The sequence below is a fragment of the Stegastes partitus genome, unplaced genomic scaffold (assembly GCF_000690725.1).
Source record: "Stegastes partitus isolate 25-593 unplaced genomic scaffold, Stegastes_partitus-1.0.2 Scaffold1151, whole genome shotgun sequence".
NCBI classification, from domain to species: Eukaryota; Metazoa; Chordata; class Actinopteri; family Pomacentridae; genus Stegastes; species Stegastes partitus.
In genome coordinates, this window is record NW_007578882.1 from 158,186 (window position 1) to 171,330 (window position 13,145).

General features: G+C 41.1%; 1 protein-coding gene across 2 annotated transcripts; it reads left to right on the plus strand.

Moving 5' to 3' along the window:
• The first annotated feature begins 397 nt into the window (after positions 1–397).
• csnk1e (casein kinase 1, epsilon) lies at positions 398–11,714 on the plus strand. Of its 2 annotated transcripts, none has more exons than XM_008296786.1 (11): positions 398–710; positions 2,083–2,180; positions 2,308–2,418; positions 3,481–3,629; positions 5,535–5,763; positions 6,118–6,288; positions 6,459–6,607; positions 6,709–6,907; positions 6,992–7,137; positions 8,019–8,084; positions 10,294–11,714. In XM_008296786.1, the coding sequence occupies exons 2-10, from the start codon at positions 2,105–2,107 to the stop codon at positions 8,049–8,051; spliced, it is 1,263 nt and encodes a 420-aa protein (XP_008295008.1). In that variant the 5' UTR covers positions 398–710; positions 2,083–2,104; the 3' UTR covers positions 8,052–8,084; positions 10,294–11,714. The 2 variants fall into 2 exon arrangements, with proteins under 2 accessions (XP_008295008.1, XP_008295009.1); XM_008296787.1 differs by having other exon boundaries at positions 10,297–11,714.
• The last annotated feature ends 1,431 nt before the right edge of the window (positions 11,715–13,145 follow it).

Genomic DNA, 13,145 nt, shown 5'->3' on the forward strand with positions numbered 1-13,145 from the left:
CATGATCAAAATATTTAAAGCTTGTGATAAAACCCCAAACTAGGAGTTTTTATCAACCAACAATCCAGCTAGGTTGACACTTCACTTGTCTTATGTATATCTGCATCCATATAGACACTTACAACAACAAGCACAAAGTACTATTTTATTATTTATTTAACTATATTGTAGTTTTAAAATATTTTCAGATCGATGAGTGGTGTAAATACATATCGGAGCTTAAAGTGAGGGTGAAACAGCGCTGTTGATAGCGTTAAGGGCGCTTCATTCATGCCCGCAAATAGCAGCAGCACCGCGGCGGCTTTAAGACAATCCGGGCATCTCCGCAAGTCTGTGCATGACATCATTGATATTGTCAATGGTGTAAACTGAGAGAGGGCTGGGTGGGAGAGTGTGAGGGGGAGACGGAGCAGCAGCCAGGCAAGAAACGGAGAAGGACCTCTGTGTCTAGTTTCGGCGCTTTTCCGCCCAAAAAAAGAAGAAGGGGGAATAAAAAAAAATCGCGACACTGAGAATCTTCCAGAGTGTCAGGGCGCACCGGGTCGCCTCGGACCAGCTGCACTTTTAAGGTCTTTTATTATTATTTTTTTTTCCGGGACTTGGGGGTTCGGGTCACTGATCTCCGAGGTTATGAGCCGTCCGAAGCCGCGTCGGTGCGTCGCTGTCCAGGGTCCTGAGTGAGACAGAGCCAACGGGCGACCACGAAGCCGGTGAGGAGGAGGAGGAGGAGGAGGTGTGGTGGTGGTGCTGGTGAGGAGTGTATGTTGGCTAGTCAAGGTGTCTGGAGGCTCGTGTTTGCGTGTCTGTGTGTGTGATGGCGTTGAGGTGTTTTGGGTTAGGCTAATAGAGCTCAAATAGAGTCGTGTTGGGGCGGGGGGGTGCGCCTGTTCAGAGGTCCTGTATGGAGGGTGCGGTTATGGGAATTATTACCACATCTGATGTCAGCGAGGGATAAACGGTGTGTGTATGTGTGTGTGTGTTTGTGTGATTTTTTTTTTCTGCATTCAGCACCTTCCACATTTACACTCTTGGTGGTATCTGGGGCAACTGCATGAAGTATTCTCTGTGAAAACATCACGTCTTGCCTGTTTTTTTTTTTTTTTTTTTGCTGCAATAGTGGGTCTCAGTTTTGTAACACTGACAGTACAGCAGCTCTGGAGGCTGGGAGAGAAAATGAGCCAGAGAAACCTGATGTAAAGGGTTTGGTAATGTGCAGCAGTGGCTTGCTCTGCCTTATTTTCCCTGCACAGTGAATGTGGATGGGAGGTATGTAGGTCTACAATGCAGCCAAGACTAAAAAAAAAAGAACTTAGTCAGCGATTAATGCAATGTCAGACTGGTTTGTAAAGCGTAACCTTTATTGAACACCCTCCATTGTAAGTCCCTGTTTCATGGCTGTGCAGACAGATAGGGCTTGGGTGAGGAAAACATGACTCATTCCAAATTTTGTCAGGGGACTCCAGTCAGAAATTGGGAGTTTATGCAAATCACTTGTACACAGGACCAGACTCCTTTGAAGTGCTTTGAGAAGAGTGTGTGAGATGCTGATCCAGCTCCCCCCCTGCAGCTCTGAATAAATCATGTTATACAACTACACGCTCTGTTCTTCTTTGCTCTCACCTTTTCCCCATGCACTTTATAAACACTTCATTGGCCTACATTGTTGTCCGGAAATTTATTATCGCATCCTCTAAAGGTGTCAGGATTGCAACACAACAAAAACATGGCTGATAGGAGCAGGGTTGTTATATTAGATCCTGTGTTGGAAAATGTTTTGCTTTGTGGGTGGTTTAGTCCCATATAGTCGCTTTATAGCTGGAAGTGAGCAACATTTGTAACTCAGGCTGCACTACGTCACTGTTTTGGCTCAGTGATTTTCACTTTTCATTCTTTCTCAGCTCTCCTGTCGATTTTTCCCAAGCTTTCAGTTTAATTTTCTTTCATGATACAGCAGCCCCAGGACTCATAGATTTGAGTTCAAAGTCTGCAGCTTTGCACCACAGTGTCCTTTAACTCTATTGATCACCAGTGATTGATGACAGTTTTGTGTGTGTTTGTATCTGTGTGTTTTTAACCCTTCAGTGAGTTATAAAGCTCGACAGCCATGGAGTTGAGGGTGGGAAACAAGTACCGCCTTGGGAGGAAGATAGGGAGCGGATCCTTTGGAGATATTTATCTTGGTGAGAAGCTGGGCTTTTTTTCCCCCATCTTAGCCATAACTGGTTAAGTTGCAGGAGTCCCACACATTTTCCAGTTTATGCAAACTGGATGCTGACATGTTGCACCTCTCCTTGTTTCTCCTGTCAGGTTCCAATATTGCTACAGGAGAGGAAGTAGCCATCAAACTGGAATGTGTGAAGACCAAACATCCACAGCTTCACATTGAGAGCAAATTTTACAAAATGATGCAGGGTGGAGGTAAGATGCACTAAGAACTGTTTCAGGTGTTTTGGAAGCTTTACTAGGGAATTCTGAGAGGCAGAGAATAGTTTTAGGGGCACTAAGGGGTATTTGGAGTCTGCTGTGGGGTATTAACAATGATTACAGTTGTTTAAGAGGCATTGCAGTGTATTTAGAGACCTAGAAAGGCATTTCAGGACGTTTAAGGGCATTTGAGGTCCATTCAGGGTCATTTAGGGACACTGAAATGCGTCTTTGACTGGAATTAATGAGTATTCAAATCAATTTAGGGTTGCTGAATGTTCACTCATTTGCACTGAGGTGTACAGTGGTGCTGATGATGGAATGATAGATATGAGATAAGATCAAATACATATAAGATTATTGATTTATAATAATGTCATATGTCCACAAGATTATATTTCCATGATTTATATGTTACTAAGAATGTGAGTGTAGGTTTATCATTCTGAGTATGCGTAATAAATACAATATGTACTACAATGAAAGTAAACAGTGTTATGTATAATATAATAATAATAATAGTGTATAATGTGTACAGTTTGTCACGTGTAATATTATGCAGTATTAACACACACGATGATGTATGAAACTTTTTCTCAACGTTGTATTTAAGTCAACTAGACAAAAATTAACTGCACAATATTGATGAACATATGAAATGTTTATGTAATAGAAATGTAAAGAAAAATCGTGATATAGCACATAATATAATCATAATAATGTCATATCAAAACAAAATAACAATATAGTATGTACTGTATGTATTTTTATGCAGTAACAAAAACATTTTAAAGCGTGTAGTGTATAGTTGTATCATGGTTATACTCAAGTGGGAAGAGCAGAAAAAATAAACAGTTTGTTAAAAAAGTAATGAATAAATGGTTGAAACCAACAAAATATCATTGAAAAAAACTATTAATGCCAATAAATTAGGCAGTAAAAAAGTTGTGTCAGTGAGAATCGCTTAAACCTGTATTAACAGTGATTTCCTTTAACAGGTTTCATGATAAACTGTTCTGTCTCTTAACGCTGCCTCCACTCCTTCCCACCCAACAGTGGGAATCCCGTCTATTAAGTGGTGCGGAGCGGAGGGCGATTACAACGTTATGGTAATGGAGCTGCTGGGCCCCAGTCTGGAGGACCTGTTCAACTTCTGCTCCCGCAAGTTCAGCCTGAAAACGGTCCTGCTGCTGGCTGACCAGATGGTGAGACAGACTGACTGACTGCAGTCCACACTATAAAACATAATAGTTCATCTGGGTTGTTTCTCAGATCCAGAGCCAATAATCTCCTCTTAGAAGGAGCTCATAGACGAGCTTCGTTATGTTTTATGGAGGCACCATCAGGACACATCGAGTATTTATAAAGGGGTTCCTCAGAGCATCAAGGCTGACAGACAGACCTCCTAGAAACAGATAAACAATGATAATTAGGACAGATAACTGAAAGCGACATAAGAAATGATTTAGTTCCAATCACAAGTAAAAACACTACCACAGTGTAAACTTTCACCTTTGCTTGCACACAGTGCACTGAAGTGATCCTTAGGCTGTGAAGTTACAGAGATTTTAATAAATGGATGTTTCTATTTTAAGACAGGAACTAAATGGATCATTCGAAATCTGAGAATAATTCTCATCTAAACCTCTAAAGCTTGTTTCTTGGCTTGAGACAAAGCGCATCCCCTCAATATCTCAACCGTTCAGCTCCTCTATAAAAGTCACTTCCAATCTGGGACAGAGAAGCTGCACAAGACATCCTAATCCTCGGTGCAGAGGTCGGCACGTGGTGTCTTTTGTGAGCCTTCTTAATCCCTCATATGTCACTTTTTAGTCTACAATTGGCACATTTGTTCTTTTTGTCCCATTTTCTCTTGCCCACTTCGACCTCTTTTCCTCCAGTTGCTGTTGTTGTAACAGCTCTCCTCTCCTCTCCTCTCCTCTCCTCTCCTCTCCTCTCCTCTAAAGGCGCAATAACTAAGATTCTGATTGCCTCATAACATAAAATGACCTCTGTATATCTGCAAAAAGGCTGACAGAGTTATTGATCAGTACCAGTGACTCAACTATTATTTCACCAGGCAATGAGACTTGTGGCCTTTAAAATTCCCTTTCAGTTTTAGATCAAACACTCTATAACTTTGGGAATGCAAAGTCACTAGAGTCACAACTCTACCAGTAAAGACCAGTAAAGGTAATTGATCGTGTAAAACTGAATAACAATTTGATGCTCAGGCTATAATACTAACTAATCTGCGAACCTTGTAAAATATGATTCTAATTTCTGCTTTTATATGTTCTTTTATTATAAAAGTGTAAAATACATCAGCTAGGCCTGTTTTTTTTTGTTTTTTTAATTCCACAGTTCACTTCACCAGCATCTGCATGGAGCATCAAGTCTTATCAATTATATTTCATAAAGGACAATACACTCCACTCATTTAATGCTCTGCACTACTACTCACTCAATACTAGGCTTGTGACTTGCATACCACAACACAAAGGAAATTCTTAGATGGAGGCAGCCGTTTGACCTCCTCGTCTGTTACTATGCAATAAAAATAACCTTGCAGAAATGTGAAACTTGCACTGGAAACAACAACTGCTCTACTTTTGTCAAAAAGTTGTCGTAGTATAGTTAGAGCACAGACTGTTTTCTTTTTTTCAACCTCCTTGTGGGTGCATTCAAGGACACGCTGACATTTGAGATATTGCAGTTAACTGCTAAAGGGCAATAACGAACAGAGGCACCCTAATTCATATGATATTTATCACGTCATCTGTATGTGTTCATTTTCTACTCCTCAGGCTTTATTTTTAAACACTGTAATATGCCACTGGGGCAAAAAAAGGAAAGGAGTACTTCTCTGATTTTACAACTGAAGGTCAGTTCACTTGTCACGCGAGACATGCTGCTTTGAACTAAGAAGTTGTAGACGTTTTGTGGTTCAGAACATAGCATTCAAGGTCATACTCACGTGAAATGACCTGAGGCCTTCCTGGAAGTCTAAACCTAAAAACTTGTTTCATGCTTTTAAAATGGAGATTTGATGTAAATGCGCAACTACATGCAAAACTTTCAATACCCTGGTCCCTGTCTTTCTTCTCCAGATCAGTCGGATTGAATACATCCACTCCAAGAACTTCATCCACAGAGACGTGAAGCCCGATAACTTCCTTATGGGACTTGGGAAAAAGGGCAACCTGGTCTACATCATCGACTTTGGTTTGGCCAAGAAATACCGCGACGCCCGAACACACCAGCACATTCCATACCGCGAGAATAAGAACCTCACTGGCACCGCCCGCTACGCCTCCATCAACACCCATCTGGGCATCGGTAAGGCAGCACACGCACACACACACACACACACACACACACACACACACAGAAGGTGGCCCAGATATCCGTGTAAGTGTGAGTGTTCTGCAAACCCCACTGTGATTTGTGCGTTCACAGTAAAATGTCAGTAGAATATGTTTGCATATTTATCGATCGGGACTAGATGCTTTTTTCCTTTCCTTTCCTTTCCTTTCCTTTCCTTTCCTTTCCTTTCCTTTCCTTTCCTTTCCTTTCCTTTCCTTTCCTTTCCTTCCTGTTACCTCCTTCTTTGTCTTTTCTTCTCCTTTAAACTATACTTCTATTTCATTTTGTTCTCTGTCCTCTCCCTCCATTCTGTGTTTTTCTCCACAGAGCAGTCGAGACGAGATGACCTGGAGTCTCTGGGCTATGTTCTCATGTACTTTAACCTGGGCTCTCTGCCCTGGCAGGGGCTTAAGGCTGCCACCAAGAGGCAGAAGTATGAACGCATCAGTGAGAAGAAAATGTCCACCCCAATTGAGATGCTCTGCAAGGGATACCCTTGTGAGTCAAAATTTGGGTGATATTTGGAACTCAGTTAAGGGAGACTGTACAGAAAACCAGACAGTTCTAACTGTAGAAATACTGATTTGAGACAGATTTTGCATATTTTCTGTCACACTTGTCATCTGTCTTTGCTTAAAATCATTTTTACTTTATCTTGTGTTTCACAGCTGAGTTCTCTACTTACCTGAACTTGTGTCGCTCCCTGCGGTTCGATGACAAGCCAGACTACTCATATCTGAGGCAGCTCTTCAGGAACCTTTTCCACAGACAGGGCTTCTCCTATGACTATGTTTTTGACTGGAACATGCTGAAGTTTGTGAGTGTTACACTTTTGCAGACTTGAAGATGTCGATCTCTTCAGCAGTTTTTCTGTTTTTCTCCTTTTGTTCACATCTGCACTGTTCCTCTGTTTTCCAGGGGGCCAGCAGGACAGCAGAGGATGGAGAGAGGGAGAGGAGGGAGGGAAAAGAAGGGGAGGAACGAGCAGGAGGAGGCCAAAGAGGAGCTGGAGGTCGAGCTTTGCCGCCCGGTCCGAACCCTTCTGCAGCCAACAGAGTCAGGAACGAGGCAGATGCTGCTCCCTCTAACCCGGCCACACGTGGGGTCCAGCAGTCAGGTCTGGATGCTTGTTTGATTGTAGTTGTTACACAAAAGTGACAGAATTGAGGCTTTTATTTTAACTGTGAAGTTTTGTGCGCAGGTAACCGTTCTCCTCAGGCGGGGAGAGCAGAACGAGCCGAGCGAGAGAGGAAGGTGGCCATGAGGCTTCATCGCGGGGCCCCTGCAAACGTCTCCTCCTCTGACCTCACTGCACGCCTCGATCAATCACGCATCACTGCATCACAGGTGGGAGCATTTTTAGCATGACAGGTTCAGTGAGACTGTTGTGAAGACGCTCACCACAGCTTTTTATCATTCGCTAAAGTAGGAAATGCATTTTCATTGAACTGTGACAAGAGAACACAAAACTTTTGCAACAGGTTTCATGGCTTCCAGACCATGTATCCTAGCATGCTAACACACTAAGCCAAGCCAGTAAACCTGGTAGACAATATATGTGTGTCCTTCTGAGCATTCTCACAGAGCTGTTACTAAGCCTGTGAACTCTGAGTCTTTTTATTTTTGAATTTATGAAACCCAACCATGAATATACTGCAGCAGATATCGCTCTCTTTCCTTATGTAGTATTAATTGCTTCTTTTGTGGAGAAAATGGATGAGGAGGATTTTCATTACCTTGGATTGATGACATTGCTGGATTCTCTGTTATGCTTGCCACTCATGTTAATACAAATTCCCATTTCAGAATGCCAAATTGGAATTATGGGAGCTAGGAAAATATTCTTGCATAATCTACTCATAATTACCACGAAGACATTGATATGTAGCGTTTTTGTCACTGTGCAGTTAAAAGTCTGATATGATACAAACACAAAATAGACTAATCCTCCAAGGCGGGCTCCATGTGCCCCACAGCCTCTTTATGTTTTGTAATTGGACTCTCTCCAGTGCTTCTTTGTTCGTTGGGGATCATGTCTGCATCTTGCAGCAGCCATTCTGAATGTCCAGACTGATTGTGGACTTTGGTGGAGCAGATGCTACAAACCCAAACCATTTCTTAGTGTGCGTGTGTGGAAAATAAGAACTAAGAGGGCTTACATGGACTGGATGTGGAAGGCTTCATAGTTTAAATACAGTGTTTTCTTCTCATTCTCCCTCCACACTCAGGTCAGTGTGCCATTTGAACATCTGGCAAAGTGAGTTCCTCCTCACTGGCCTGCAGGTCAGTGGCAGGTATGGACACGTCTGAAACTCACACACACACCATTTTTAAACATCGACTAGTTTCTTCTGTCCTTGATGACCCCTGACACCCTAAAACAGTTGTCTGCTGTAAACATACATGAATGAGATATGTGAGAACAGGACTTTGCATTGCTTCCAACTGTCTTCAGAAATAATCATTTTACATGAAAATACTGCCAAAATTAAATCACAGCTGTTGTGTCTAACATATGTGTATGGTGAGGTTATCAGACAACATCCATCCATCCTCTATACACCGCTTAATCCTCACTAGGGTCGCGGGGGGCTGGAGTCTATCCCAGCTGACTCAGGGTGAAGGCAGGGGACACCCTGGACAGGTCGCCAGTCTATCACAGGGCTACACTTCACACCTACAGACAATTAACCTCAACATGTTTTTGGACTGTGTGGGAGGAAGCCAGAGAACCCACACTGCACAGGGAGAACATGCAAACTCCACGCAGAACGATCCCAGAAATGCAAACCGGCAGCCTTTTTACTGCGAGGCAACGGTGCTAACCACCAAGCCACTTTGCAGCCCCAGACGACATTGTGGTTATAAAATCAGTGCTTTAGAGGTGCAGAGCAGCCGCTTGGAAATGTTTATAAAATGACAGCTTGTTAACATGTAGTCTTAATGGGCTGCAAGTCACTGTTTCAGACTTGTTCCATTGTCTGGCAACAGAAACAGAAAAATATGTAAATAAGAACAGTTATTGGGAATTCAGCTGTGTTAGACTGTGGTATATGAGCACAGAGAGTAGGGCAGAAGAAAAGGTCTAAAGGCCTGACAAATACTGAGTTGAGGTTGCACTGAAACAACATGAAAACACAACTAACCACAACCAGTCCCTGTGTGTTATTTTCAGAATTACTCTTAAAATTTCTACCATTTCTTATTGTCCCTTGGCTTTCCACAGAGCTTTGATCTTTAGGAATATAGTCAAAGCTAATGGTAGCATATTAGCTGGCCAACATGCTAACATTTACAGTTTTCCTGTTGTTGTGGTGACATTGCAATCAATAGGAAAAGTAATCCTTTAGAGCTTCAATTTCTCAGATGCTGTATATGCATGAGGATTTTCGTGTTCGCTCTTGCAGCCAATAGTACAACATTTGACATGCTTTGCTTGTGGTCTGAGACATTTTAGAGTTAACACAAGCAGCTGTAGGAAATAAACCTTGTAGACAGTGAGGCAGCTGCTCATTCTGAATACTCACCTGGAGGGAGCAATCAGTTAGCGAGCAGGTTTATGCACATTTTTAGCTCCACAGCTACTGGTCATATATGGATAAAAGTTTTTCTGGGTCGTAAAGCTGGGAGGCCATCTAGTTGATGGGGTGCTAGAGAATTGGTAGTAGTAAACATTGTCATATTTTTACAGCTTTTATTTGACAGCTCCAAATTTTAATGACATACATAACACATGAATAAAAAAAAGATTTTCCCTTCACACATTACTTGTGTGTCATTTTTGATGACATTTTTTCTTGAATTAAAAAGCTGGCATTTTCCCCTGATCAGTGAAGCCTGGAAACCAGATGATTGTATGAGCTCATGTTTCATTTGCTCTGGCAGAGTGCGTTTGGCTGCACAGAGGAGCATTGAGGAACTTTTGTAACAACCAAAATGGCAGCTGCTAATGTGGAACAGTCTTTTGAAGCAACTATCATGTCAGGACTGATATATACAGTGTATAGTATACTACAGTATATGTTCTCTGAAAGAAGATCTTGCAAGTCCACCTATAGCCTGTTTACATTTTTCTGTCACTCAGCGCTATGTCACGCTATGTGTTTTGTTCCTCTGAACACCCCTTGGAAATTGAAAATGAACTGAGAGGTTCAGGACTAACTGCATTTGCACATTTGTCTGACAATGACATCCAATTGCAAAAGTGTCCTCAGTGCACGCCCACGATACAGAATGTAAATCAAAATCACAAAAACATGTTTTTCACTGAGTAACACATTCATGTGGGGTCATAAAACGGAATGTTCAAAAACAACTGGGCTGTATTTTGTCAAAACCATTCTGGAAAATACTGAAAATCCAAAACAGTAATTTACAGTAATTACAAAACAACAAACTCAAATACACTAAATATCATAAACTAAGTCTACATATTGGTGTTTGGTCCTTTAATTAACCTACAAACTAACCTTTCTCTTCCTTCTTGTGTTTCTTGTGGTTCAGCAGCTGCAGGGTATCAAATACCCCTTACTTTTCAAATGGATGAATGAAAACATGAATGAGTGAAGGAGGAAGAGAAGAGGAGCAGGAGGAGGAGGAGGCGGCGGCGTTGCAGGCCCTTTAAAGGGGGATCGAGGGCGTCCGTGTGTCGTCAGTATGCGCTGTGAGCATGCCCAGTTTTAAAGCTTGCTGAGATGATGGAAAAATCCGTGAGACAAACAAACTCTAGGCTGGAACTGTTTGGTACTGCTTTTCAGGGTGTGGCCGGAGGGGGAGGTGGGTGAAACAACACACAGGCCCCACCCCTTCTTCATTCATATTCACCTGCCATCGACTCAGAGGCTCAACTTGCAAAAAAAAAAGATATTAAAAAAAAACAAAGTGCACAAAAATGGACTAAATTTCAATTATTCTGTGGTTTACACCTGTGATTAAAAAAAAGTATCAATCTGCTAATGTTTGAGAGCTACATCTGCTGCTTATGGTGTTCTTTATTATCAATAAATATGTACACAACCATGGAGACGAACACAAAACTAAAGTGTATCCAGGCCTATAATACATAGATGAGACAGGAGAATGCTTAAAGTGGACCAAGGAGAGCATCAGAGGGAGGAAGTGCGAGAGAGTCTGCAGTGAATTTGTGGATGGGAGTGAGGCTGCTTTTTGTCTGTAAATGTGTCTGTCTGTGTTGTTGTCTTCAGTGTTTGTTTTGCCTTCAGCTTTGCTTTATAGAGGAAAAAAAAAAAAAAAAGGATGGAGGATGGGAGACTGCCCATGACTTATAACAAAAAGATGTATTCCTATTTTTCAGCACACTTGTTACCGTCTTGCCGAGGTGAGACTGAAAACATGTTTACTGAATGTGAGAAGAGGAGGACGGAGACAGAATAAAACGAGGATTGTATGATATGAAACAGCCTTAGTCCAGCTTGTAACTCCAGGTATGAAAAGACTTGAGAAAGTTATAAGATCTTGGTGGTGAGCAAGTCTGGTGTTACATTTGTATTTTTGTTCTTATCTTTTGCTTTCCGTTGGTTTTATATTACGTATTATTATGTAAAATGTGTAGATACCTTTCGCCAGAATGTGACAGATTGTTTAAAGCCGGGGCCGGAGAGAAGAGTACTGTCCTGACATCCCTGAGACAAAAAGTGTCATTACGTTCACCTAAAACCTTTAGAGTCTGCCAGAAGTGTGTGTTTTGGTTTCCGCTATGGCAGGCAATGACGCAAAGGTTCTTGTTATTATTTTGAGTGGCACTGATTAAGAATAGAGGTTTTGTCCCAGGTCTGTCAGGATGGATGGATGTCACTGACAGAGAGGAGATGACTGATGTCCTGTACATTTCTTTCCCATGCTTCAACTTTATTACCATGATATTTGTGTATATTTTCTGATTCAATAAAAATATACACAACTTACTCAGACTTCTAATAATCTGTTTCACTTGATGTCAGTAAATTTAACTATTCAGACTCATAATTTAATCAGATATTTGTTTTAGAAATGTTTGTATTGGCTCTTGATTCTCTGAACTCCTGTTTTATATATTTGATTACATTCTGATGTTGTTAAAATGGACATTACACATACATTTCATTGTTGTCTGTAAATTTAAAAACAGTGCAGTCCAGAGTTTTAGTCCCTCATGATTATCTCAAACTGAAACTTAAGACTTTAAGCATTAAACTAAATTGTCACACACTGGATGCACAAAGTTTAAATAATCTAAGATTCAATCCAGCATTTTTGCAGCTTTATACTTTGTCATACTAGGGACTAAAAGTGCAGATATCTTAGTCTGTGCTGCTTCATTTCTGACCTTTGTGTTTAATTCTGCGTGTTGTTCGTCCCCCAGCATGGGGGTTCAGTGTTCAGTAACACTGAATTGCTGGTGTATCCCTTTGATGTCATTAATCCCCAGATTCCCAGATTTCTGTGCACATGAAGTCTGTGTTTGGGTGACCATGACCTTGATGATGAAGGACTATGGGGAGGCCTTGAAACACACTAAAAAAAAAAAAAAAAACAGTGGAAAAATAAAATGCCAAAAATTATTTATGATTGCACAGTTGGCCTCCTCAATAGTTAGAACACATGTATTTGTCCCCACAAGTAAAAACATGACTTACCAACACCTATTTTTTCTTCAGCACTGGGTCATTTCTTCTCCTGGAACATGAATTACAGCAAATGAGTTCATCACTGATGTGAAACATGCACATTTAAAGAGCTTACTTCCCAAAATAAAAGATCCAAAAGAATACAGAATTGTAGATCATGCCTAGGGGTCAGCTGGGGATAATATTAAATGAGAAAAGTTAATCAACAAGAGAATAAATATTTGAAAGAAATGCAAAATGTCTTAGAGAATTAGTGTTTGGTATTCCTTCATGTTTTCAATGGTCACCTGGTGCCTAAATTTTCCTTTACATAGACAAAGACGCCGCTGCCATAAATCGGAAGATTCACCAGAATGCAAAAAATGAACTTTTTGATGCTCAGAATTTCCCAGGATAGGACCCCTGGACCTCCTGTTTAATGCAATTTACATGTTTAAACATCAGTAAAAATGATCTAGTAACAAAATATATGGCAACATACCTCTGACTCTATATTTGCTGATAATATGGCTGGACTTTAACTCAAGTAACATTTTGAAAACGGGTTTTTACTGACCTGTGGCAATGGTGCAGATTATTATGATCCTACTGTGATGGATGGTATTCTACCACACTGCTTACTGCGGCACTTTAATAGCACCTAGCCATCTGTCATGTCATTACTGACCAGAGACATTGTTAGGATCTTGACTTATTAGGGGGCTTAGTTCAGTTTACAAATTTCTAGAT